Source organism: Rhodamnia argentea, chromosome 1 (assembly GCF_020921035.1).
Source record: "Rhodamnia argentea isolate NSW1041297 chromosome 1, ASM2092103v1, whole genome shotgun sequence".
Lineage (NCBI taxonomy): Eukaryota > Viridiplantae > Streptophyta > Magnoliopsida > Myrtales > Myrtaceae > Rhodamnia > Rhodamnia argentea.
In genome coordinates this window covers 9,225,752-9,248,348 of record NC_063150.1, presented here as the reverse complement: position 1 = coordinate 9,248,348, position 22,597 = coordinate 9,225,752, and the positions used below count along the sequence as shown (strand labels likewise).

Here is a 22,597-nt window from a genome sequence, read left to right as displayed (position 1 = left end):
CCAACAACAAATACTGGATTACTACCTGTTCAATCATATGATGGAAACCTACTCCTCCTCCTTGAAATAATATCCTCGTCTTCCTCGTCACTCTTATCATCGAAACTCGAATGAAGACTTTCTTCCTCATCTAAATTATAGTACTCTGCTTCGTATCCAGAAGCATCCACAATCGGAGGATTAGCTGCTAACTCTATTGGAGAGTCAATGTGTAAATGGGAAGTATCACCTGCAACAATGTTAGTTCTAGTTTTCAGCCTACGTCTCGCTGAAAATTTCCTTAAATTTCTCCTTACATCAACCAGTTCACGATCATCATTGTCACTTGAATATTCTCCAACCTCCGAATAGCATGCATATCATCACCCTCATCCATATCCGTATTACCAACCCCAACCCAATTGAAGTCATCATTAACATTAGTAATCATATTTTCGAACAAATTACCAGTCATATTATCCACACTTTCCACATTCACATTAAACAAACCTCCAATTTCCATCTCAACTCCCCCAATCTTAGTAGTCATCTATTCATCATCAACATGCTCAACATATAGTTTTACACTTTCGGAATGCAGATAGTGATATAATAGATCTATCACACCAGCGTTATCTCATAAAAATCGAAGAGTTACCCCATCTGCAAGAATACTACTTCTAGGAACTCTATAAAATAGTTTCTCTATTTTACGCCTAGTCAAAGCCTTAACGGCTTCAATTACATTACACAATGAACCATTATTTAAGTCTATTTCAACAATATCAACCCTTCCACTTACGTATTCCGATGGTGGTCCAACTTGAAATTTACCTCCAAAGAAAACAATGACATAAACTTTGTTGTTGTTAGTCATCCGACCTACAAGGGAACAAAAACAAATCATTGATCAAGATAGGAGATAAAATGAAGCAATTTCTTCATTTTCAAACACGCACTCACCATTAGCTGCAGGTTCTACTTATCATTGGGAAAACGACACAAATTGTCAGGACTTTTCCACTAATGAAATAGCCTCGTTCCTTCCCTTCCACAAAAAATCAATAGTAGGAAGCCACTTTTCTCCGCAAATTCGTAAAATGTATCCATATAACAATACATTCAAGACAAGAGCACCCCACTTTTTTAACCCCAAGATATGATTAAAACACAAAAATGGGGAACCAAGAACTCTAAAGACTTGTAAAAAGTGATCTGCTAATTTTTTTTTATGAACAAAAGCAAATCTTGTAGATTTTGATAATTGCACTTATCCTAACATCTATCTCAGCCACTGAACCATAGGTATAGATGCATCACATACAACAACGTGGTTTTCACTTTTCATACACCTAATGACTACATTTGCTTACATTCTTTCGGGTAATTGAAAGAGCCAATCAAATTCTCAAAAACGTAAAGAAAAAAAAAAAGAAATGGACATCATCATCATAGGACTCTAACATGGCATCAAAAACTATAGTTGCCCATAAGAGTGTAATCAAGAGAGAGAAGCAGTTGAATAAGAAACTTCAGCAGAAAAGAACAAGGGAAATCAATCAATACTCATATTAACACTTAAGCATTAAAAAACCCTAAATTTCACCTTCGGTCTTACACTAAAAAATCGAACACCAATATGAGCAATCCTTAATCTGAAACAAATATTTCGACATCCGCCGTGGCCTCCACCAAAAATAATTGCAGATACATATGTAAGAAAGAAAGTAGTAGGGCAAAGAAAAAGGCCGGAGAAGATCAAAAGGTCATATGTGTTAAGGGATAGTGGTGCGGGGCTTTAGGTTTTCGAGCAAAATCCTACCTTAGCAACGTTGAATCTGACGACTCGAGCTAGACTCCGATCTCAATGGCATTGAATTCGACGCAAGCACCCTCACCTTCGTTCGAGGATGAGGAGCTTTTTAGGGCTCCACGTTGCAAGGACTCCCGCGGGACACCATATCGACTTGATTTGGGGCTTTAGGGTTTAAATGTATAGAGAAGGCGAAGAGGACAGACGATTGGAGACCCTCGTTGTCGTCATCGTCGTCGTTGACTCTCGATCCGCGGCCTAGATGCTTCCGCGGGACGCTAGATCGTTGAAGTGGTGTAAGAGCTTTTGGGTTCAGTGTTTTGAGAGAGACGATGCGGAATGAAGAGTAGAGGCTACGTCTTTTGGGTTTTGGATGGGAAAAACAAACGCACGTAATACGACGTCGTTTTGCCGACGTGGATTAGTGGGTCAAGTGGATTTGCCACGTAGGAGAGAGAAATGTGACAGGTCATCGTTTTCCGTTAAAATATTTGACGATGTTAACGGAAGGACTTGATTTTATCAATTTGATAAGTTTTAGGACTCGATTGAACTTGTTGCAAGTTTTAGAACTCAATCGCACTAAAGTGACAAGTTTTAGGACTTGTGGTAAACATATCCCTAAATTTTGACTAATCGATTGTTGTTGAATAGTTAATACGGGCTTTACTAAAGAATTCTTCAAAGTTTATATGTTGTTAAATACTTTCCAAAAAAATTTAGATATGTCGGTGGGGCCAACGGTAGCCCCATGGAATTCAAATCACTGCCCTAGTTAGCTCTCGGGTCTAAGGTCTCGAATGAGCTATGAGCGGTTTGGGCCTTAGGTCTCAAATCTCAAGTCTCGGGTTGGGTTGAGCACACTTTTATTTCAATTCGGTTCCAATACCATGGAAATTCAAATCGAATCGGACCGTCGACACCCTAACACTAATCCTTACCTCAACCATGTCCAGCGAGGGTCGCCGGAATTCTCCTCGGCCTCTTTTACCCTCTTCCCTCCATCTCTCTTGCATGTAGAAATTTTTCCCCTTGTCTGCTATTTTCTAATTCGGCGCCCTACATCCATCACGTGTCTCATTGTCAATACAATAGTGTCAATAATGGAGCAATTGACAAAGGCAATCGATTGCACAAATCGAAAAGAACATAGAAATTCACTACCTAAAAAATAAAACTAGAGCATCACATCGAATAAAGAGTAGTATCCAGAGGACCAAACCTATGTATATAACTCTATGAAGATGAGAGAGAAGAGAGGCATGGCCTACGTAATGGCACAATCTATGCAACAAATATGCTCCACAAAGGTGATATGTGATGTGACCGAATAAAAAATGATATGTATATACGAGTGGACCAAGTAGGATGAGATTCATACCACATAAACTGAAGATTTTTTTTGGGGTCTAAATATGGCATGGGCGGGTCGGTTTTGGAGTTTTGTTGCCACGAGGATTAGTTCGGATTAAATACGGCACCGACGTACCAATTTTACGAATTTCTTTGATGTGAAAATTAATCCGGGATAAATGCGAATACCCTTGTGCACCAGTTTTGAACTTATTGTAATTCACGTCATGGTCACGACCGTACCTAATCCCATTTTTTTTTTTCCAGCTCTCCATTTTATCCATTTCCGGCAACGGTCCCCGGGCGACAGCGTTTTGCACCAAAGCGATCCTGTCGCCCTCCACGGGCTGACGTGGCAGGCATGCGTGCCGGGGGGACACGAAGGGACCGGTGGCGGTTGCAAAAGGCGGAGGGGAGGGCCGACGCAATTTTCGTCCACTGGTCCGCGACCCATTATTGTAATTACGAGCCGATAATAACTCACAGACACACACGAAGGAAAAGCGAATAATTTATTAATTCCCCCGAAGTATTAAAGATTATCCAGTCAGCGGGGCCCAGCGATGAGTCGGAGCGTGGGAGCGCCCGACCCTATGGGACGTGGACAGCTGGATCCCATCCCTCGCACGTGTCGCCCGCGAAACCCTAGTCACCGCCCTATCGGACACAGCCACACCATATCCCAAAAACGACCATCGCATAACTTGCTCGCTCGTTCGGACACACTTCTCGTGCACTGCAAGGAGGAGGACGTCGTCAATCTATATCTCTCCGTTTCTCGGCGACGCAGGCGATTCGCGTTTTCTCGTTCTTCGGCCCGTTCGGCGATTGGTTGGAGAGTGCGCTCGAGCCCTAATTGTCGAGCGTTTCGATCCACAACTCGAAGAAGAAGAGGAAGAGGACGAGGAGCTTGTTGAAGAGGAAGTTTCTAGTAGCTTCGTGGGATTCCAGCTGGATTTCCTCCTCTGTCTCTCTCACCAGGTCTTTCTCTCTCTCTCTCTTTCTCTCTCTCTCTCTGCCCGTGTGCGTGTGGATAAGTTTCTTCGCTGACGGTGTTTTCCCGGAGCTAATTGTGCGGGTCCTGCGGGACGTGGCAGTGCGTTGATGGACTGTGACTGTGAGCAATTCGTCTTCGTGATTTCGCTGTCGAGCGTTTCATCTCGTATACTGGTTGGGATTCATGTTATGTGAGGGAGATTTGAGCTTCTCTCGGGACTTTACTACGTGGGTGTGTTCTGCTGCTTTGGTTTTTCAGTGTCTTGGCTTTGCAATACTTGCTGGGGGGAAGTTAGCCATCGGTTATGTTTTAGGCGGGATCCGTCAGTTGTAAAAGAAGGTTTATCAGATTTTGTACTGTTCAGAGGTCGCAACGGTCAGCGACTGCCTTGGGAGGATCGTGCGAGGGCTACTGTCCATCGAATTTTTTGGAACAGCAGAGAGAGCTTTTGGCATTGGTGTTGCAACTGTTAAGGAAGTTATATACTATGTAGTGATTCTCTCTCAAGAGTTAGATTGGCTGTGGAAAAATTAGAGGGGGCAGACCAATTCCTCTTTTGTAACCTCACTCTTGTAGTTGTCAAATTGAAATGAGGATGGTGAACGTGAAATATATGGTGGAATAAGAAGTTTTAATGTAGGATTTCTCAGTTACAACTTTAGAGTAGATGGCGTGATCTGTAGTCATAGCAGCACGTTGTCAAGTATCACATTTAAAAATGCAGAGAAATCGTTCATGTACAGAACTTAGTTTATGGTGTTAAACTATCAGAATCTAATGTTGCATCATTTGATTGGTTAAGTATGACATATAATGATGAACCCATAGATTCAGATCAGCAGATTCGCTCATGATTCAATATTTCGCCTAACAGATACATGTCACGTGAACCTTTAATTGAATTGGATCACAATATACCAATCATGGCTGGGTGAAATTAATGACTAGGCTTTGCTGTGAAAAGAAAAAAAAAAGAACGGAGTTTTCAGCTCTGGATTCATTGATGGTCAAAAAGATGGAACAAAATAGAAGCACAGCCTATTCTGTGCTTTGGATAGGACTTCATTCCAGATTGTGTCTATGGGATGAAATAATTTTATCTTGAACAATTTCCCATAATTATTTGCAGAATAAGCGCCTGTAGCATCTTATTTGCCCGTCATGTCTGTTGATTGTTGTAGATCTTAAAGGTAGAAGTGCCCGTAATGTATTGCAGACTGGCCGTTTAGCTGATTGGTCTTGTCACTCTGATGCTACTTGATTGTACTTTCTGCTGGTCTTTAGAACCCCAAGTTGATGCACAATGATCTGGAGTTGTTAAATAATATATTGGTCATATGTATGTGTGTGTGTGTGTATCGATGCACTGGTAAGTCACTTCCCATGAGACCTATATGAGAGAGAGCGAGAGATGTGGTTGGTTGGTCTCTTCTTTTGGGCCTCCGTAATTGAAGGTCTGTCCTAGATCTTTTGTTATTTAGAATGCATGCATTAGGAAAGGGAGCTGCCGATGTGGTGGAGTGGATTTTCTGTTTCTTATCAACTTAAAAGAGCTGACAGATATTCCATGGAACAGTTGTTTGTGTGTGATTAATTCTATTCAATGATGCCTGCAGGTGTCTCATAGGTACTACAAAGTGTAAGTGTGATTAGCTAGGAACAATTGACCTTGAAAAGGTTTTGGGAACTCTCTTGAATGGGGACCGGGGAAGAAAGCACAACTCCTAAGCCTTCCAAACCTACCTCTTCAACTCAGGTATGATATCAGGATTATGTTTCGCTAAGCCGTGTACAGTTTTATCCTTCTGAAAGAAGATATTTGACGCCATTGTCTCCTATGCAGGAAATACCAACTACACCATCGTATCCTGATTGGTCAAGTCCTATGCAGGTCCTTAGCAGAAACTTTTTGGTTTTCTTTTGATATGCAAGTTTAGTTATATGCTTAGAAGATGCAGGTGATTTTCCTGATAAGTTATTTATCGACTTCCTTGTTAGGCTTACTATGGCCCTGGAGCAACACCACCTCCTTTTTTTGCTTCTACGGTTGCTTCTCCAGGTCCTCATCCTTATTTATGGGGAAGCCAGGTGAATTTCCTCTTTATTCAGACAATGTGCCTGTAATATTTTCACTAACATAAAAATGTGCTTCTAGTTTGGATGGATGAAACAAACTTATATATTTTGTTATGTTTTTGAAAACGTGTGCAGCATCCTTTGATCCCACCATATGGCACGCCAATGCCATACCCTGCCATATATTCTCCTTATGCCCATCCTAATATGGCTCCGGTAATTTATTCTTTCTTGACTAGATTGGAATATGCTCCCTGAGCACCTACTTGTTCTCTGTCTTATGCAAACCAGGAAAAGAAAACCTGGGAAGTTAAGAACGAATAAAGAGTAGGATGAGACTCTCCATCTGATTAGAGTAAAGCATCGATCTCGTTAGACTAATCTGTCATTTCTAGTAGACTCCAGTTGCAGCACAAACCAATGTAGAACCAGATGGGAAAGGTGCTGACGGAAGAGATGGAGCTTCTGCTAAAAAATCCAAAGGAACTTCTGGAAACAGCAGTTTGGTTGGTCGGAAGGCTGCAGATGCTGTAAAGGCTACTTCAGGCTCAGGAAATGATGGGGCATCCCAGAGGTTGGTATAATTGCTCTCCTTTCTCGGATCTGGGATAGAAGAGCTGCTTGGATTTTTTGGGTCGTATAATGTCTTTGCTTGTTCGCAGTGGTGATAGTGGTAGTGAGGGTTCATCTGATGGAGATGAGGACAACAGCCAACAGGTGCGTTTTCAACATCATTTTTTTGGGTCATACTGGAAGACTGTAGCGTTGCATTCTTGTAGCGGTTAACTACGTCTGAAGCATTTGTAATCAATGTTGAATTATACTTATTCTGGGTAGGTTTTTGATTTGCTGATAGATTGAGATGGTTGTTTGCATGCTCTGATTATTCTGCTCCAATTATTCTTCAGGAATTCGCTGCAGGTAAGAAGGGGAGCTTTGATCAGATGCTTGCGGATGGTATATATCTCACTTTTCTTCCATAGCTAAAGACTTTGAATTTTCTTACTATAAGTTGAATTCTCTAACCACGGTGGCTTTTTGCAGGAGCTAATGCACAAAATAATACGCCAATAATGCAAGCTTCTGTAACAGGGAAGCCTGTAGTCCCCACTCCTGCAACTAATTTGAATATTGGAATGGATTTGTGGAATTCATCCTCTGCTGGTGGAGCTGCAAAGATCAGGCCAAATCCTGGTGCTGCTTCATCAACTCTTGTCCCAACAGGAATGATGCCTGATCAATGGGTTCAAGTATGATATTGGAACTCAGATCATCTTAAACGTGCTGACATTTTCCATCATTGATAAATAATTCAGAGCAAACCGACAATAAAGCAAGAGAAAGTCCTTTTTTTCCTTCTTTTCATATAGTAGGAAAAGCATTTTATGTGTCCATCATTCGGCTGATGTGGTGTGACTGACTAATCATATTGTCCACATAATATGCTTGTAATCCTACATGACACTTAAATTTTGAGACCAACCATTTGTGATTGGCTTGTTACACCATGTGTTACTGCCAAATCGTGTGATCGTCACAGGAAGTACCTTCTCCCTCGCTAGGCCATTTTATGTTCATGTGTTGTGATAAGCCACCTTGACATTTGTGTGCTCAAAGCTCTTAATATTATAGATTCCACTGATAGTGTGGGCTTAGGGAGAAAATTGACTTTACTGACCTCCTCTTTTAAGTAAATGTTACCCCAAAAAAACAGAGAAAAGTAGTTTCATGAAGTAATGGACATGAGATTGTGTCTGCTTTCCCTTCGATTGGTCATTCCCAATCTGGAGGTAACACGGACTGGATTGTGTTCAATAGATGTTTGATCCTCTCATGATGCATCTGCCTAGCTAGTTATTTGTTTATCAACATGTTTTTACAGGATTTTGCTATCCTACTGAGTTTACTGTCTTGAATGTGGCATGCTTATACTGATAAACTTTTCCTTGATTTTTTTTTTTTCCACTTGACAGGATGAACGCGAATTAAAAAGGCAGAAAAGGAAGCAATCTAACAGGGAGTCAGCTAGAAGGTCAAGACTACGAAAGCAGGTATGATGCACATTTGAGTCCTTTTGTATTTGATATGTTCCTTGTGTTTCCCAGTTAAACTTCTTCAACAGAGCTACTTGTGTTTCATAGACACATTTGCAGTCCTTACGCATCCTGTTTGTACTTTATCTAGTTATTATTGTACTTGTCTTGGAAAATTATCGGAGTTTTACATGGATCAACTTGGTCCTTTCGAATACTTGCATTGATAAAATAAAGGTACACCGCTTTTCTAGTTTTTCTATTTAACAAATATTAACTGTGGTCTGAAGTCATTGATTTCGGTGCACGTAATTTTTATCATGATGTCGATACTTGAGTTCTGTGATTATGTTTCATCATCTTATTTAGCTGCTTGTCTGATTCAAACATAACTCTCTCTCTCTCTTTGGTTAGGCGGAGTGTGAAGAACTACAAGCTCGGGTGGAGACACTGAGCAATGAGAATCGCACTCTGAGAGATGACCTTCATAGGCTTTCAGAGGAATGCGAGAAACTTACATCTGAGAATAGTGCTATCAAGGTTTTGGATAGAACAGACTGTTGCAATCGGTTCTCTCGTTCTTTTCTAACCCGCACTCTTGAATTACCAGTGCTATCTTGGTGCCGGCGGATAGTGCAGAGCTGGCAAATGGACGCATTTCATTTATTCACGTCTGTTTCTGTGCATCTTTTTTCATTTCTGTTTTGATGCTTGGTTAACAGGAGGAATTAACCAGACTCTGCGGACCAGATGCAGTCGCGAACCTTGAACACAACTCCACTTCAGTCCTTCAATCACGCAGAAGTGAGAACAGTTGAAGGAGAGAGTCTCTCTCGAGAATAATGAAACACGGTATGGCAGCAGAAATAACATTGACCTTGTCATACTATTCTATTGACACGGCAACTCGGCACGGATCTCCTTTGTCTCACTGATCATATACCCTTGACCCCTTTCTTTCCGTAACTGTAATTCTAGTATACATAGTTTCTTCTTAAGTTTGAGCCATAGTAGACAACATGCACATTGCCTGTAACACTAATTGGCCAGAGCAGATGAGGACGGATCTGGAGGTTACAACACACTATTGCACTTTCTCTTTTCTTATGAAGTGCTGTCGTCCGTAATCCTTTGTATCATGAAGCAGTTGTGATATCTTGCCCAATTCTTTGTATTTCAATGAATACTCGTCTTCCTTTTTGAATTGGAGATTTGTTTGGTCCATCCTATGGTCGCTAAGATTATGTGCAGTTGAATCGTCGTTGGAGTTACCAACTCGGGCATGGGAATTCGGCGCTTCTCAAGGTTGTGTCGAGTTTGATTGATCTTGTGCCATTGTTTTCCTTTCTGATTTAACAATCTTCCACTCATCATAGTCTAGTCGTGCACGTCTAGAGATTCGGTTGTGTATGCAGCCACGAGGAGATGAAACAATATCCTCAGCATAACGACAGCTTGGTAATTCACAAGAAGAAAATCTGTGTTGTTGAAGCGGCGGTGTTCCGATTGTAAATACAGAATCCTTTCGACCTTGAGCACGGTCGGCAGTTCTGAGTCTTACCCTCGCCTTGGTCCTCTTGTTGGAAAGCCTCTGTTAGATGTTGATTAGATGCATTTCCTGGTTATCCCGTCGACTGAACAATCTCATGTCCATGCATGGTGAACCGAGGGGTCGCGCAGGGGCCGCGACACTGTCAAAAATTTGTCAAATTCCTCGAAGATTTGTTGACGAAAAGTAGCGAGCCTATCAACTCAAGTTCGCTCAAATCACATGACCCAACTAAAAAGATTCAGACAACAGTGAAACCCCCCACAAAAAGATTCAGACAAGAGCATCATCACTTGCTCGCAGGCGTTGGCGCCTCCTCTTCCTCGTTTCTTCCCCCGATAGACATGGTCGTTTCTTTTACCAATTTGAACGTGCATTTTCGATTCACTTTGGTTAAAACTTATCGTGTTCGGTTTCACACCTTCTGCCCAGAGCATCGATACAGGAATAGGCCAAAAAATAAAAAAAATGAAAATGAAAATGGCAAAGGTCAATGAGAAGAAAAGGACGAAAATCTGTGACGTATAATACCCAATAATTAGAGGTTTTACTGCCCAAACATGTTTGTGTTTGGATTATATATGCAAGTAGAGAGCTTTAACTAGGAAAGACAAGGGAGAGACGCCCAAATCACACCCCAATAAAGACACCAAACTACCGAACACCACAAAGAGAAGAAAAAGAAAAATCGGGTCAACGGGGACTATTCTGCAATTAACGGAACCCTCGAGGACCCGCACGTATCTTCTCCCCCACACGCCCGCGCCCGCTCCTACGCAGCGGAACTAAAACCTCCACGCTGACGTGGCGACGAGGGCCCTGTCGTGCCAGAACAGCACCAGCTCGGCCTGCCGCTTCGCCACGTGGAACCCCCTCACCTGCACCTTCCCCAGCAGGCACTCCGCCTGGTAGTCCGCGAACTGGCTCAGCCTCACCGGCCTCATCCCCGCCCCGTGGAACGCCTCCCTCCACGGCGGCGCCGCCCTCCTCGCCGCCGCCTCCACCGCCGCCGCTATCCTCGGCCGCAGCAGGTACGCCTCGATCTTCCTCGCCCAGTCCCCGCCGCCGGTCGCCGCTTCCACCGACTCGAACATCGTCGCGTAGTGCTCGAAGCAGCCGAGGAAGCTCCTCTTGAACGACGCCGGGCCGGCGGCGTCCGCCCACGGCTCGGTGTCGACGAACACGACGATGCTGGGGTTCAGCCGCCGAACGTCGCCGAGGAAACTGGCGACGTTTCTCGCCGACCCGAGGCGGTGCAGGATGGCCGGCGACAGGTGGACCGCGAGGCTCTCCCCTTCCACAAACCTGATCGACTTGAAGGAGAGCATCTCGAAGGCGCGGAAGAGGACGAACTCGACGTCGAACCGGAGCTTGAGCTCGTGCGCATACTGCGAGAGGTTGTCCCTGATAAGCTTCGTCTCGATCGCGAACTCCTCCGGCACGACGGCGGTGATCCTCACGATCGGCGGCTGGAGCTTGCACGAGTCGGCTCGGTCCGCGATCTCCTTCATAAACGAGGCGTACTGGCCTCCGAAGCCGATGTCGAAGTCGACGACGTGGAAGAGCATCGAGCCGTCGAGCGACTCGTAGAGGGCCTGTATCGCAGTGAAGTGCGTAAACATGGAGATCGGAGAGTTGCCGGAAAAGGCCTTGTAGGCTCGGATCGTCTGGACGATGTCCGGCCAAGAGGAGAGCCGAGCCGGAGCCCGGTTCGAGCCAGATTGGAGGAGAAGCAGCGACTGGAACGCTTCCTTGAAGTAGAAGGCAGCTCGCTGGAGGGGCTTGCCAGCAGGAGAACGGAGCCGCTGATTGAGCCGCGCCAATATCATCTGCGCCAGCTGGAGCTCGCTCGAGTCGAAGCAATCGGCGGCTTGGATCAGCTCGTCGAAGAAATCGGGCCCGAGGCCGTTCCATCCGGCGGGGGAGTCAGCGCACGAGTCGAGCGGGTTCGGGTAGGCGTCGGAGAGGGCGAAATCGTGGGGGAGGAAGTGACCCGGCTGCTCGAGGTGGAGGTGGTGTTGGTGTTGGTGTTGGTGTTGGTGATGGTGTTGGAGAGGAGGCGGAGGCGGGAAGGCGTCGGAGGGGCAGACGTGGGGATTGAGCTTGAAGGGTGGGACGGAATCGTCATGGAGGCCCAAGTCCTTCATGATGGAGTCCCAGTCCAGGGTCTGGAGCATGTCCCACTGGAGGGCGGCAGAGCCATCCTCGGCGTCGCCGCCGCCGCCTCCGCCTCCGCCCCCCGGCAGGGAGGAGACCTCGGGGTGCTTGTCAGACACGGGGCTGCGGAGGTCGAGGACGGAGGTGGGCTCGTAGCAGAGGGGCGGAGGAGCGGCGGTGGAGATGGGCTTGAGGGATTGGGCAACGGCGGCGGCGTTGTTTTGCGGTTGGGAAGCGACAGGAACTCTCATAGCTCGGGGAGACACGCCCTTTTCTGCCTTGTCCCCTGTCGAATGATGCTGGTCTGGTTTTTGGGGTTGGGAGGAGAGATTTGAAGTGGAGCTTCTGTGTTTGTTCTTGAGGAACTTAGAAATGGTGGCGGCCGTGGCCGAGGAGGAGGAGGACGGGGGGGGAGTTTGGTGGGGATGGAGGGGGTGGGGTTTTATGGTTGCGTGCGGGGCCGTGGAATGGATGGGATGAGCGACGGTATGAGGATGACATGGTCGACAAGTGTCGGAGATGGAGGCATATCTCTTTGCGGCTTCAACCTCAAGCCTCTTCCCCCCAACATTTTATCATGTCAAATTCCAATTGGACCTTGGCCCCCTCCCCCTCTTCCGTTCTTCTTCTTGTTTTTTTTTTTTACTAAGCCCCGGTGAGTCTGTAAAGCCGGGACGGAGGCGCGGCCGGCACTGACGTATCTCCCCGGACACGATCATATAACAGCTCCAGGGGGGAACGCGGCACGAGCCGTTTAAAGATTTGCCATGGCGCGGACCGAACTCATGGTCTCATAGCGAGACGGACGACCTCCACGTGAAGAGGCGTTTAGCAAATTGATTTCAATGCAATCGGAGAGTGTGTTTTGATGTCTTTGTTAATTCTCTTTTGTTCACGTTTTATACGGCTTTTTTCCGCGTGTCTATATATAAGCACGGGGTATGACGAATTATTTTGATATCTTATACCTCAAATTTTTTTGACAAAAGTGGGACATTTGCATTTGAAGTCTTTGACAATGACTATCCAACTTTCGATTATCATATTAAGCTTAAAGCCCCAAAACATACCTAGTGTAAAAAAGAACCTATACAAGACATTTTGTCCATCATCAAGTCAAGAGTAAATAACATCGATAGTTAAAAAAAAAAAAGGATATGTACACCGAAAGTCCTAAAATTTATCGGGAGAGTGCAATTAAGTCTTAAAATTTGCAAAAAAATACAATCAAATCATAAAACTTGTCAAATTGATACAATCAAGTCCTTCGGTTAATTTCGTCAAACTTTGATTTCACTTTTTATAAATTTTAGAACTCAATTGTATTTTCATGATAAGTTTGAAAACTTTCAATGGATATATATATATATATATATATATATATATATATATATATATAAAATAAAATTGATGTTGACACATATGTTACCATTACCCTAAAAAAACCAATTAAATTATGGATTTATCTTTGTGACAGGAAAAGGTTCATTTCTTTTGTTGTTAGCAGAATTTTGTTAACAAATACTAATATTGGCTAACAAGAGATTTCTTTTTCTTTTTCTTTTTTCATTTTTGCCCCAAGTTGATTCGATGGCAACCCTTTAGAATTTATTATATGTGTTTAACATAGTAGAATAAAAATGCATAATTTGATAAATATTTTTCCTAAAAACAATCGCTCGTATCGCTTGACATAACTAGTTCATGAAAAGCATTTTTAGTATCGATAGCAACTCGTATTTAAACATTTTTCTTGGACAATAAAATTATTGCGCCAGCTCCTAGAAGTGGTCAATGTAAGATTGCCCTAGCGTTTACTCAATCGAGACTTTGACATTAGTTGACAAAAACACAACATAATCTCTCCATAATGAGCGACTAATCTCATGATTATGGCAAAGATTGCTTCCTTCCTTGCTTGCTTTTGACTGCGGCAAGGAGAGGGAGGTCCAAAAAGGCGAAATCACCATTATAACTCGGGAAAGCAAATCCTTCCCGAAGCACCAAAGCCTTTCACCAACCGAAAACGACAAAGGGGGTCAAAATTGCGGGCGTTAAAGCTCCAAAAGCTTGGTGTTCGCGTCCCCTCCCAACTCCCACCACCCCCCCCAAAGTTCAAAGAAGAAGAAGGGTAAAAACAAAGCAAGAAAAGGCGAAGCGTCCCCCCACCCAAAAAGACCGAGAGAGAGAGAGAGAGAGAAGCAAAAAAGGAAAAGGTTAAAACAGAAGCCAACACAAAGCCCACCTCCCACTCAAAGTCGCACTTGTGAAAGGGGAGGGGAAAAGAAAGATGGAGAAAGCGGTCTTCCACCCTTCAAAAGTTTATGCAAAGTCGTGATTTTTACAACTTGGCCCAGAAGAGAGCATGGCTTGGTATGTGACTACTGACTAGAGGTAATGTGACAAAACTCTCGAATTCGACATGTTGAGATACATGTGCGAGTCGTGTTTAGAAAAATTTCGCATCCGGTAATTAGTGTGGTGTGGAGTGATTAATATATTCTACTTAATCCATGATTTATTGATTTAAGTTTTTCAGTAAAAGTGGATCCAACTGGATATGTTGACAGAACTCAAGCTCTCTTTTGGCGATCTCCACAAGTAAAGATATTGATCTTCCGTAGGCATGATAGCCAATGGTTTGATTCGATGGGGGCTTCACCCCCTAACATGTTCATGTTCTAGTGTTTGGCGAATATCTTAAAAAATGAATCTCGTGGCTAACATGATTTTCGGGATTAAGCTTTTGAGTTAATATAATAACTCATTAGCTAGAGCTTTTGATTGAAGTTGAGTGCAACTGGATATATTGACGAGCTTAAGTATAGGCTCCCTCTTAACGATTTTCATAGGTGAAAGTATCGAACTTTTGTTACGCGCTCTCAACACAACAGATGACCCGCTTGGTTAATTAGATACGCTAAACAAGCCATAAGCAGCGAACGTGTCAAAGTCCTCGGACGTCAACCATGCGTGAAAAATAAGCTGACCGGTCGCTCTTTCGATGTGAATGGAACTCGGGAAAAAGGGTCCGTGTTTTTATTCAGATAATGATGAGGAAGCAGGCCGTCATTCGATCAAACACGGTTCTTGTTTTCCATCGGTATCATGAAGATCGATGAAATTATTGACAAGAACCTGCCGTCTTTCTTTAAATAGTAACGGTCACTTTTCTCTTTGCTTTCTTTCAATGCCTCGTGCCTTTATCTTTAATTTGGAAAGGCAAAAGAAGCGAGCGCCTCTCTACATCGCAATAGCCAATTTCGACCGTTAATGAGGGCTACAAGGGGTTTTCTTCTCTCTTTCTAGCTAGTTTGATTATGAAATCTTTCTCTAAAATTTGAACTTCAAGGGGGTATTAAAGTAATATTTCCAGTGTAAATACAAGGAAAGTGCTCGAAAAACCCATAAAATGAAAAATGTTAGCTTGTGTGCTTAGGACTTTTATTTGGCAACAAATCATACATCAAAATCACAAGAGTTAATACCGTGTGACAAATTTTTTCCAAATTAATTTTTGGGTAGCAAAAAAACCAAACGGGTGCACTTGTGGCAAATTTATCCAAAGTGATATGGCGCTTCACGTAGATTTGTCATGTCAATTGAGTTATTTTCACATGTCATCTAGTTCAGCAATTTCATAGTAAAATTTAACGGAAGCTAACGGGTGGTAAATATGTCACAAGATTACCAGTTTGGGGGTTTTGGGGATCCTAAAATTAATTTGAGGTAAATTTATTACAAGTATACCAGTTTGAAATTTTTCGTGGTATCAATCCAAATAACAAGCTATCATTTTCTCATTTCTACTATTGCGCTTGAGGATATGTTCATAAAGGGGGGACACGGACGGTTCTTAAAATGACGGAGTTAATACCACAAAATACTCGAAACTTTACCCATTGTGACACCAATGTCACGATTTTTTTTTATTTTGTTACAAAAAATTCTAAACTTCCCTATTGGGACACCAATAACCCAAATTGTATGTGTCATTGAAACCTCCAAAATTACATTAGTATGACAAAAAAAATCCTACTTTTTTTGTCAAATGGGTACGCGTCCAGTGAATTAGTCACACGAATAATAAGTTTGAGGTATTAATACCACCGTTCGCAAAGTTAATAATTTCAAGTTGATAAGCTCGCATTGCGGTTCTTATTGTTCGTTCTCCATGTTGCGGCCGATAGATGGCATTCTTTTGTCATATCGGTACAAGCTTGGGGGATTTTGGTGACAAGATGGACGTGGTTTACGATTTTTTTTTTTTTTTTGGTGTATTTCCTAATTATCGTGCTTGAAAAAAGTAGAGGGATTCAAATAAGTGTTAAAAAAAATGAAATTGAACCACAAGTATTGACAATTTTAAGTGCTGAAAATAGAAATAAGAAATTGCTTGACAATAATAATTGATAATTGATTGTCGAATGTAATTAATTCCTTGCCAAAAAAAAAAACGAAAAAGAAAAGGCCAAAGCACCACTAGATTTCTTTCATTTTTAACTCAGGGTAGGGGCCCCACTGTGGAGGGTAGACGTGCTCCTTAAGAATGTGCCATGCAACGCTTTCACACTACAAAATGTAAAAGCAATGCCAATGATACCACAAAAATCAAATTACGAATTTATTACAATGATGCACAAATATTACTTAAGCAATTGAATTTGTGTCTAATGTTATGTGCATACGTATAATCCTCGAAGTTGTATTTCCTGCAAATAAGTTCCTGTATTAGTAAAAAAATTTCAAATCAAGCTTCTCCTTCGTAAGAGTCAATGAATAGAAGTTGGCCTATTGATAGGCGTCAGTTTCAAAGCTTCATGCCGAAGTAATAAGAGCCATCAAGAATTGCAAAATAAATAGTTGTATATCATGTGTCGAACTGTTATCCCCACACTTTAATTGATACATTTGATCTACGATTACTTGGAATGCCGTAACGATGTACTTACAAAAACTCCCGTATAAATTCAAGAATTTGGTCGCTTGAACTCCAATTTTAAGGAATTAACATAAGTCAAAATATTGCAATTTCTAGACCACTATAATTTTCCCTCTTTTTCCGCATTATTTGAATTTCTTTGTTTTTCCGAAAATCTGACTATCCCGTTCCATAAATATTTTCTTTTTCTGCAAACTTCTCGTGTTTTATTTTCTTTTTCACTAGGAAAATGAAAAAAATAGTGTCAATAGACATGTGACCTTGTTGATAAAGGGATTATAAGGGTTGGAATACTAATCTTATAGGTGTGTGGTTTGATTTTGGCCTCTGCAAAGAGGTGGATTAAAAATTAGAGAGAGTAGAGTTAAATATAGGAAAAAAAATTAGTCGAGTTAGTTAAAACTAGGGAAATTTTTTTTTTTTAAAAAAAAGGGGCCCAAAGTGTCCTAATTTTCTCAAATAAGGGTCCGAAGTGAATATTGTTTCAAATAAAAGCCGAAAGTGTCCTTTTTGTTTCAAATAAGGACCTGAAGTGATCATCGTTGTTCAAATAAGGAATTGGCTTGAATGGCTGGCCGGCCAACTAAAATTTTCATTCGATCAAGGGTATTTTCTTCAAAATATGACTTTAATATAATTTTTAGCTAACTTAAATAAGAAATAAAAAACTAAAAAAAAAAAAAAAAGATAGAGGAATACAAGCGGGAGGCTGCCCTCCCACTTGTGAAATCGCCCAACCACCGGTGGGGTAATGTTGGAGGCCGTCAAGGTTGTAGGCACCTTGGCAAGGGTCGGCGACGTCGCCGACTAGCGACGAGGGCCAACAGGCCCTCGGCGGGACTTGGGCTAGGGTTGCCGCCCTCGGCGGGACCTAGGCAAGGGCCAACAACCCTAGCATAAGTCCCGTCGAGGGCCAGCCCTCACCCGGATCTAGGAGAGGATTGCGGCCCTCTCATGGCTTTGGCGAGGGCCTGCTAGTCCTTGCCCCTAGTTGGCGAGGTCATCGACCCCCGTCGAGGGGCCAACAACCTCAAAGGCCACTGGCTTCCATAGGCGGGAGGCTATCCTCTCGCTCGTTGTTCCTTTTTTTTTAATTAAAAAAAAAAGAAGAGGGAAAAAAAAACAAAGAAAAAGGAGAAAAAAATAATAAAAAAGGATAAATGACGAAAATGTCCATAAACAACTAGTGAGAGGCCCTTTTTTTATATACTAATATGGTCACTCCATACCCTTATTTGAAACAATATCTATTTCAGGTCCTTATTTAAAATAACGAGCTCACTTCATACCCCTATCTAAAATATAATCAATTTTGAGCTATTATTTGAAAATATCAGGATATTTCGAATCTTTATTTGAAATTTCGCCTTTAAACGACGCATGCCTCCTGCCACGTCACTAAACAAAATCGATTTCGTGAACGGTGCGTCCCACTCATTTATTCTAGAAAAGAAAAATTCCCGTTGACGTGACTGAACGAGAGAGACCCACTTTTAAGCGGGGCCCACGACTTGACAAGGTATTGCAACACCATTGGCCAGCAAGTGACCCCACGAGCGGGGCCCACCTGGGCGGCTTTCTTGTCGGTTATGCATGGCTCGCATCGCAGCGGATCGCCCCCGCAGCGCCTTTTTGCGCACGCATCCAAGTCAGCGCGTAGAAAGCACGCACACGTAGGAAAGATGAGGGGACGAAGGCAGAGCGGGGAGAATATATTCGGGTGTGCGTGCATTATCATCGATCGGCTCACATCCGTCCGTCCGTCCATTTTTACGTACCAAAGGAGCAGAAACATTATCTACACGACCCTTTTAATTACTATTATTTCTGCCGTTAAGACTTTATGATAAAGCATGCCACCAACGGAAAAAAGAAGAAGATGTTTTTAGTCCCTTGTATATGCAAATCTGTGCGTTTTATGATAATTATAATAAGTTTTGCATGAGGCGCTCATGTCTTAATCAAGCTTACTTTGTTTGATTAAATAAACCGGGGTCATTAAGAAAACAACTCTAGTGTGAACGCCTGAGCCGGTTGGATCCAATGCTGATTTATAAAAGTAAAGAAGAGTTCAACGTCGCCGGCGGAATCGCGACCCAAATTTTGATAGATTGGTGAAATCTCGGAAGAATCGACGTCGAATTCGGTACCACGGTAAGTTTTCTAGAAACGCTCGGCAAAGATATGTTTCCTTTGCGGAAAATGAGTGCTTTCAAAAATATTTTCCTAAAAGTTATCTCTTGCATCTCTAAATATAATTAATCAAAGAAAAATATTTTCGTTATCGAATTAATAATTTATGTCTAAATATTCCGCAGACATTAAAAATATCTTTTTATTCATTTTTGTGAGCAAATTCAGGAAAATATTTTCCCAATCAAATCATTTCCGCGAAACAAACTGGACTTGAAATTTTAACTTAAGGAGGGAAGCTAAGAGATTTGGTTTCAGTTATAAAGGAAGGGGCGAGATATCGTTTTTTACTAGACTACATAGAAAATAGAAGGAAGAAGTACACTGGGCGCATGAAGACTAGGGGTGACGACCGTCGGGGAGAGTTTGAGCTAAATCTCTTCGTCCCTCCCCTTTTCCCCTAGGTTGATTTGGTTCTTTACTTTCTTTTTTTCCTTTCTTTTCTTTTGTGAGCTTTTCTCTTCCGAATCAGTCTAGATCTTGAAGTTTCTCTCTCCCGCTTCGAGCAGATTTCTATCTTAATCTAGTCTAGATTAAAGGTTTTTTGCGTGTATGTTGTTGGGGTTTTCGTTTCCTCATGTTTTATTAGCGAACAAGTATAGTTTCAAAAGATATAAGAGGAACTTCGCGAAAGTTTTGCTCTCACATGTGTCAAATTTGCGCTCGTTCAACTTTACGCTGCTCGTCGATGGTATTATGGATGCCAAACCTAGCGCGCATTGCCAAAAGGCAAAGCTATAGCAACAAATGGAGATTTCGGTGTGCGCTCATTACTAAAGATGGATTCGTTGATCGCCCGCCGATTTTGGTGTGAAGAAGTCAGAGATACGCTCTTTTTTGTGTGTGACCCATAATATTATTCCGATGGTTTCTCTTGTTACCTAAAGCTTGTTTTGCTTTGAATTGTCTGCCATTTGTCTTGGTTTGCAGTGAACTGCAATATTTTTCTCTTATATTTCAAGAGAGTGAATGAAATGTTATCAATTTTGGAAAAAAAAAATTGTAAGATAAAAAGACTGTTTCATTGTCTATCATTCAAATAAGAGAAAATAATAATTTAGTAAGATCACTCTAGCAAATTCGTTCTCTCTGTCTATAACACAACTAAAAGCATATTCCCTTTTTTTTTCCCCTTGGCTTTGGTTTGGGGTAGAATTTTCTTGGCATTTAAACATAGATTAATGCTACTATATAATAAGGTATCTCATTTTCAATTAGTTTGAATAAAACTAAGGAAGGTCAGAATCTCATTTTAATTTAATTAAATGAATCTAAGGACGTAAACTTTGCATAGGTCCAAATAATAATATGTATTATCAAAACTTAAACTATGATAAATACACTCTCCTTTTGTACTATCCCGGCCGGGTTTAATCCTCAATATATTACTTTACGAGTAAAACCGCTCTTAGAAATAAATAAATGATGTAGACCGGACCATAATTTAGTCAAATAGATAATCCATAAACAAGAAATAGAAATAATAGGCAGAATTAACAAAAATAGATAGTCTTGAAATTAAGAAGATCTCGAGCTTAAGATTATGTGTGCGCGCTAGCCCACGTTAACCTTTTATTCAAAATTTAATTTGTCAAAAAAATAATCGACCCACGTAAAGACATCGTTCTTTTTGCTCCACAAGATGTCAATCTATGAATAAATTGATTAATGGATAAGTATATTGAAAGTTCTAAAATTTGTCGCGAAAGTGCAATTGAGTCTTAAAATTTTCAAAAAGTGCGATTAAGTCCTAAATTTACTACGAAAGCACAATTCAGCCTTAAAACTTTCAAAAAATGCAATCAAATCCTAAAACCTGTCAAATTGATTTAATCAAAGTCCTTCTACTTGTTGCACTTTTCAAAAGTTTTAAAAGTTGATTGCACTTTTATGACTAGTTTTAAATTTCAAATGCAATTTTTTTTTTGTTAATTAAAATCATATGATAAACAGTAATTTCACGGTCCACGTCACATTTTGTATGTCAGCGATGCGATACTTTCGAATGTGATTTATCGTCTTCATGTGATTCTCCTCATGCAAGAAAGCGTTTCCACCAAAAAAAAAAAAAGAGAGGTTAGTAAAATATCGAAGAAAATCAATGTGACGTCACGGTTGCCGATAATATTCTTGCAATTATATGCATTGAAAAGGATCTCATTGCGATACATAAAAGTATTTCAAATCGAACCCCGACACTATTATTGACAATTTGACATCCACCCACGTTTCAACGAGCCGGTATTATTCCCTTCTAATTTCTTTGTCATTTCTCTTTTCTTTTTTTTTTGTCCCTTTTTATAATATTTATATAATTGTATATATAGAGACTCACAAATTATATTGATTATGCAAAAGATTTATAGAGATCTAATTTTTGTTTATGGCATGGGTATTCGAATCTTGCATCTCAATTAGGGGGAATACTAGTATGGAAAAAAAAAATTGAAAAGATTTTACTTGAATTTAATTGTCAACATGTGTATGTGGGGAGCTCAATTAACGGGTAGGTCGTTTCCAAGCACATCGAATCGTCGCTATCATTTAATGAAGCGAGTCGCAGTTTAGGTCGGCCTTTTGAAGAGTTGGAATCGCGAATCAATCATAGTTAAAATATGACCGAGGTGGTCAGTTTTGTCTCCACTCGTGCTGAGGGAGTATTCCCGCGGGAATATTATGGTGTCACGATACTTAGGTACTAAGGTTCTATTAAGTACACGGGACACACGCGGTAGGAGAGATAAGAGAGGAAGCTTGTAGAGTACAAAAGATTTGAAGATTGAGAGAGGGTTTGAGATTCTATCTGAAGAGAAAAAAAAAATTATTAATTTGATAAGAAAAAAACCCTTTTTTTTTTTTTTGTGAAGAAAGGGGTTTTAGGGCATGAGGCTATTGGGAGTGGAGGATCTTCTATCTTCAATGGTACAAGCAACCTTATGTCGTGGTGTCCTTTTCACTAAATTAGAGGATCCTAAGGCTTGGGGGGAAGAAAACAAAAGAATTAAGACAAAAATGCTCAAATGATTCAAGTCTGTTTTCTTTAAGGCCACACACCTTCATCAATTTGTGGAGTTTGATTCCTTCACACTGATTGAGTAGTTTATTCTCTTGTGTTTTACTAATGTGCAATTAATAAATGAATAGAATTATTCATGAAATTTTGGGTTAATCTCGGAATACGAGTTCTCTTGTGTGTGTGTGTGAGCTTAGTCCGAGCTTAAACATAAATTTGCCGACTCATTGATTGAGTTGAGTCAAGCTCAACCCTTTGTTAAACATAATTGAGACGCCCATGAGCTTGAGCTATAAGCTCGTTTGAAGTAAAGCTGTGTTGATTCAACTTGAATCGATTATAGTTTTATCTATCATGTAGAGACAACGTAGTATCGAATTTAATTTTTAGCTTTGACACATGATAAGCTTAGGGAACATAACTCGGAGATTCGAATCCCAGTATCGGGAAGGTTTTAAGTAACGCGTAAATAATCGAATAACAGCAAATTAA

The 22,597-nt window shown here is 41.4% G+C and overlaps 2 protein-coding genes across 5 annotated transcripts; one reads left to right on the top strand and one right to left on the bottom strand.

Moving 5' to 3' along the window:
* Nucleotides 1-3,834: 3,834 nt before the first annotated feature.
* On the top strand, nucleotides 3,835-9,475 carry LOC115740184 (G-box-binding factor 1). Of its 4 annotated transcripts, XM_030673633.2 has the most exons (12): nucleotides 3,837-4,126; nucleotides 5,759-5,898; nucleotides 5,986-6,033; nucleotides 6,141-6,230; nucleotides 6,354-6,434; nucleotides 6,617-6,792; nucleotides 6,881-6,935; nucleotides 7,127-7,175; nucleotides 7,263-7,468; nucleotides 8,192-8,269; nucleotides 8,666-8,791; nucleotides 8,974-9,475. In XM_030673633.2, the coding sequence occupies exons 2-12, from the start codon at nucleotides 5,839-5,841 to the stop codon at nucleotides 9,067-9,069; spliced, it is 1,065 nt and encodes a 354-aa protein (XP_030529493.1). In that variant the 5' UTR covers nucleotides 3,837-4,126; nucleotides 5,759-5,838; the 3' UTR covers nucleotides 9,070-9,475. The 4 variants fall into 4 exon arrangements, with proteins under 4 accessions (XP_030529492.1, XP_030529494.1, XP_030529489.1 ...); XM_030673632.2 differs by having other exon boundaries at nucleotides 3,835-4,126; nucleotides 7,127-7,139; nucleotides 8,666-9,475; XM_030673634.2 differs by having other exon boundaries at nucleotides 3,836-4,126; nucleotides 7,127-7,139; nucleotides 7,311-7,468; nucleotides 8,666-9,475.
* An 831-nt stretch (nucleotides 9,476-10,306) lies between these two features.
* LOC115740147 (scarecrow-like protein 15) lies at nucleotides 10,307-12,513 on the bottom strand. Its single transcript, XM_030673564.2, has one exon. It carries the CDS (start codon nucleotides 12,206-12,208, stop codon nucleotides 10,586-10,588), a length of 1,623 nt encoding a protein of 540 aa, XP_030529424.2. The 5' UTR covers nucleotides 12,209-12,513; the 3' UTR covers nucleotides 10,307-10,585.
* Between the last annotated feature and the right edge of the window lie 10,084 nt (nucleotides 12,514-22,597).

Bases quoted from the DNA above. Each gene is read 5' to 3' on its own strand.
- LOC115740184 (XM_030673629.2), top strand. From the start codon at position 5,839: ATGGGGACCGGGGAAGAAAGCACAACTCCTAAGCCTTCCAAACCTACC. The intron at 5,899-5,985 runs GTATGATATCAG...TCTCCTATGCAG, and splicing joins AACCTACCTCTTCAACTCAG to GAAATACCAACTACACCATC. The intron at 6,793-6,880 runs GTTGGTATAATT...GCTTGTTCGCAG, and splicing joins AATGATGGGGCATCCCAGAG to TGGTGATAGTGGTAGTGAGG.
- LOC115740147 (XM_030673564.2), bottom strand. From the start codon at position 12,208: ATGAGAGTTCCTGTCGCTTCCCAACCGCAAAACAACGCCGCCGCCGTT.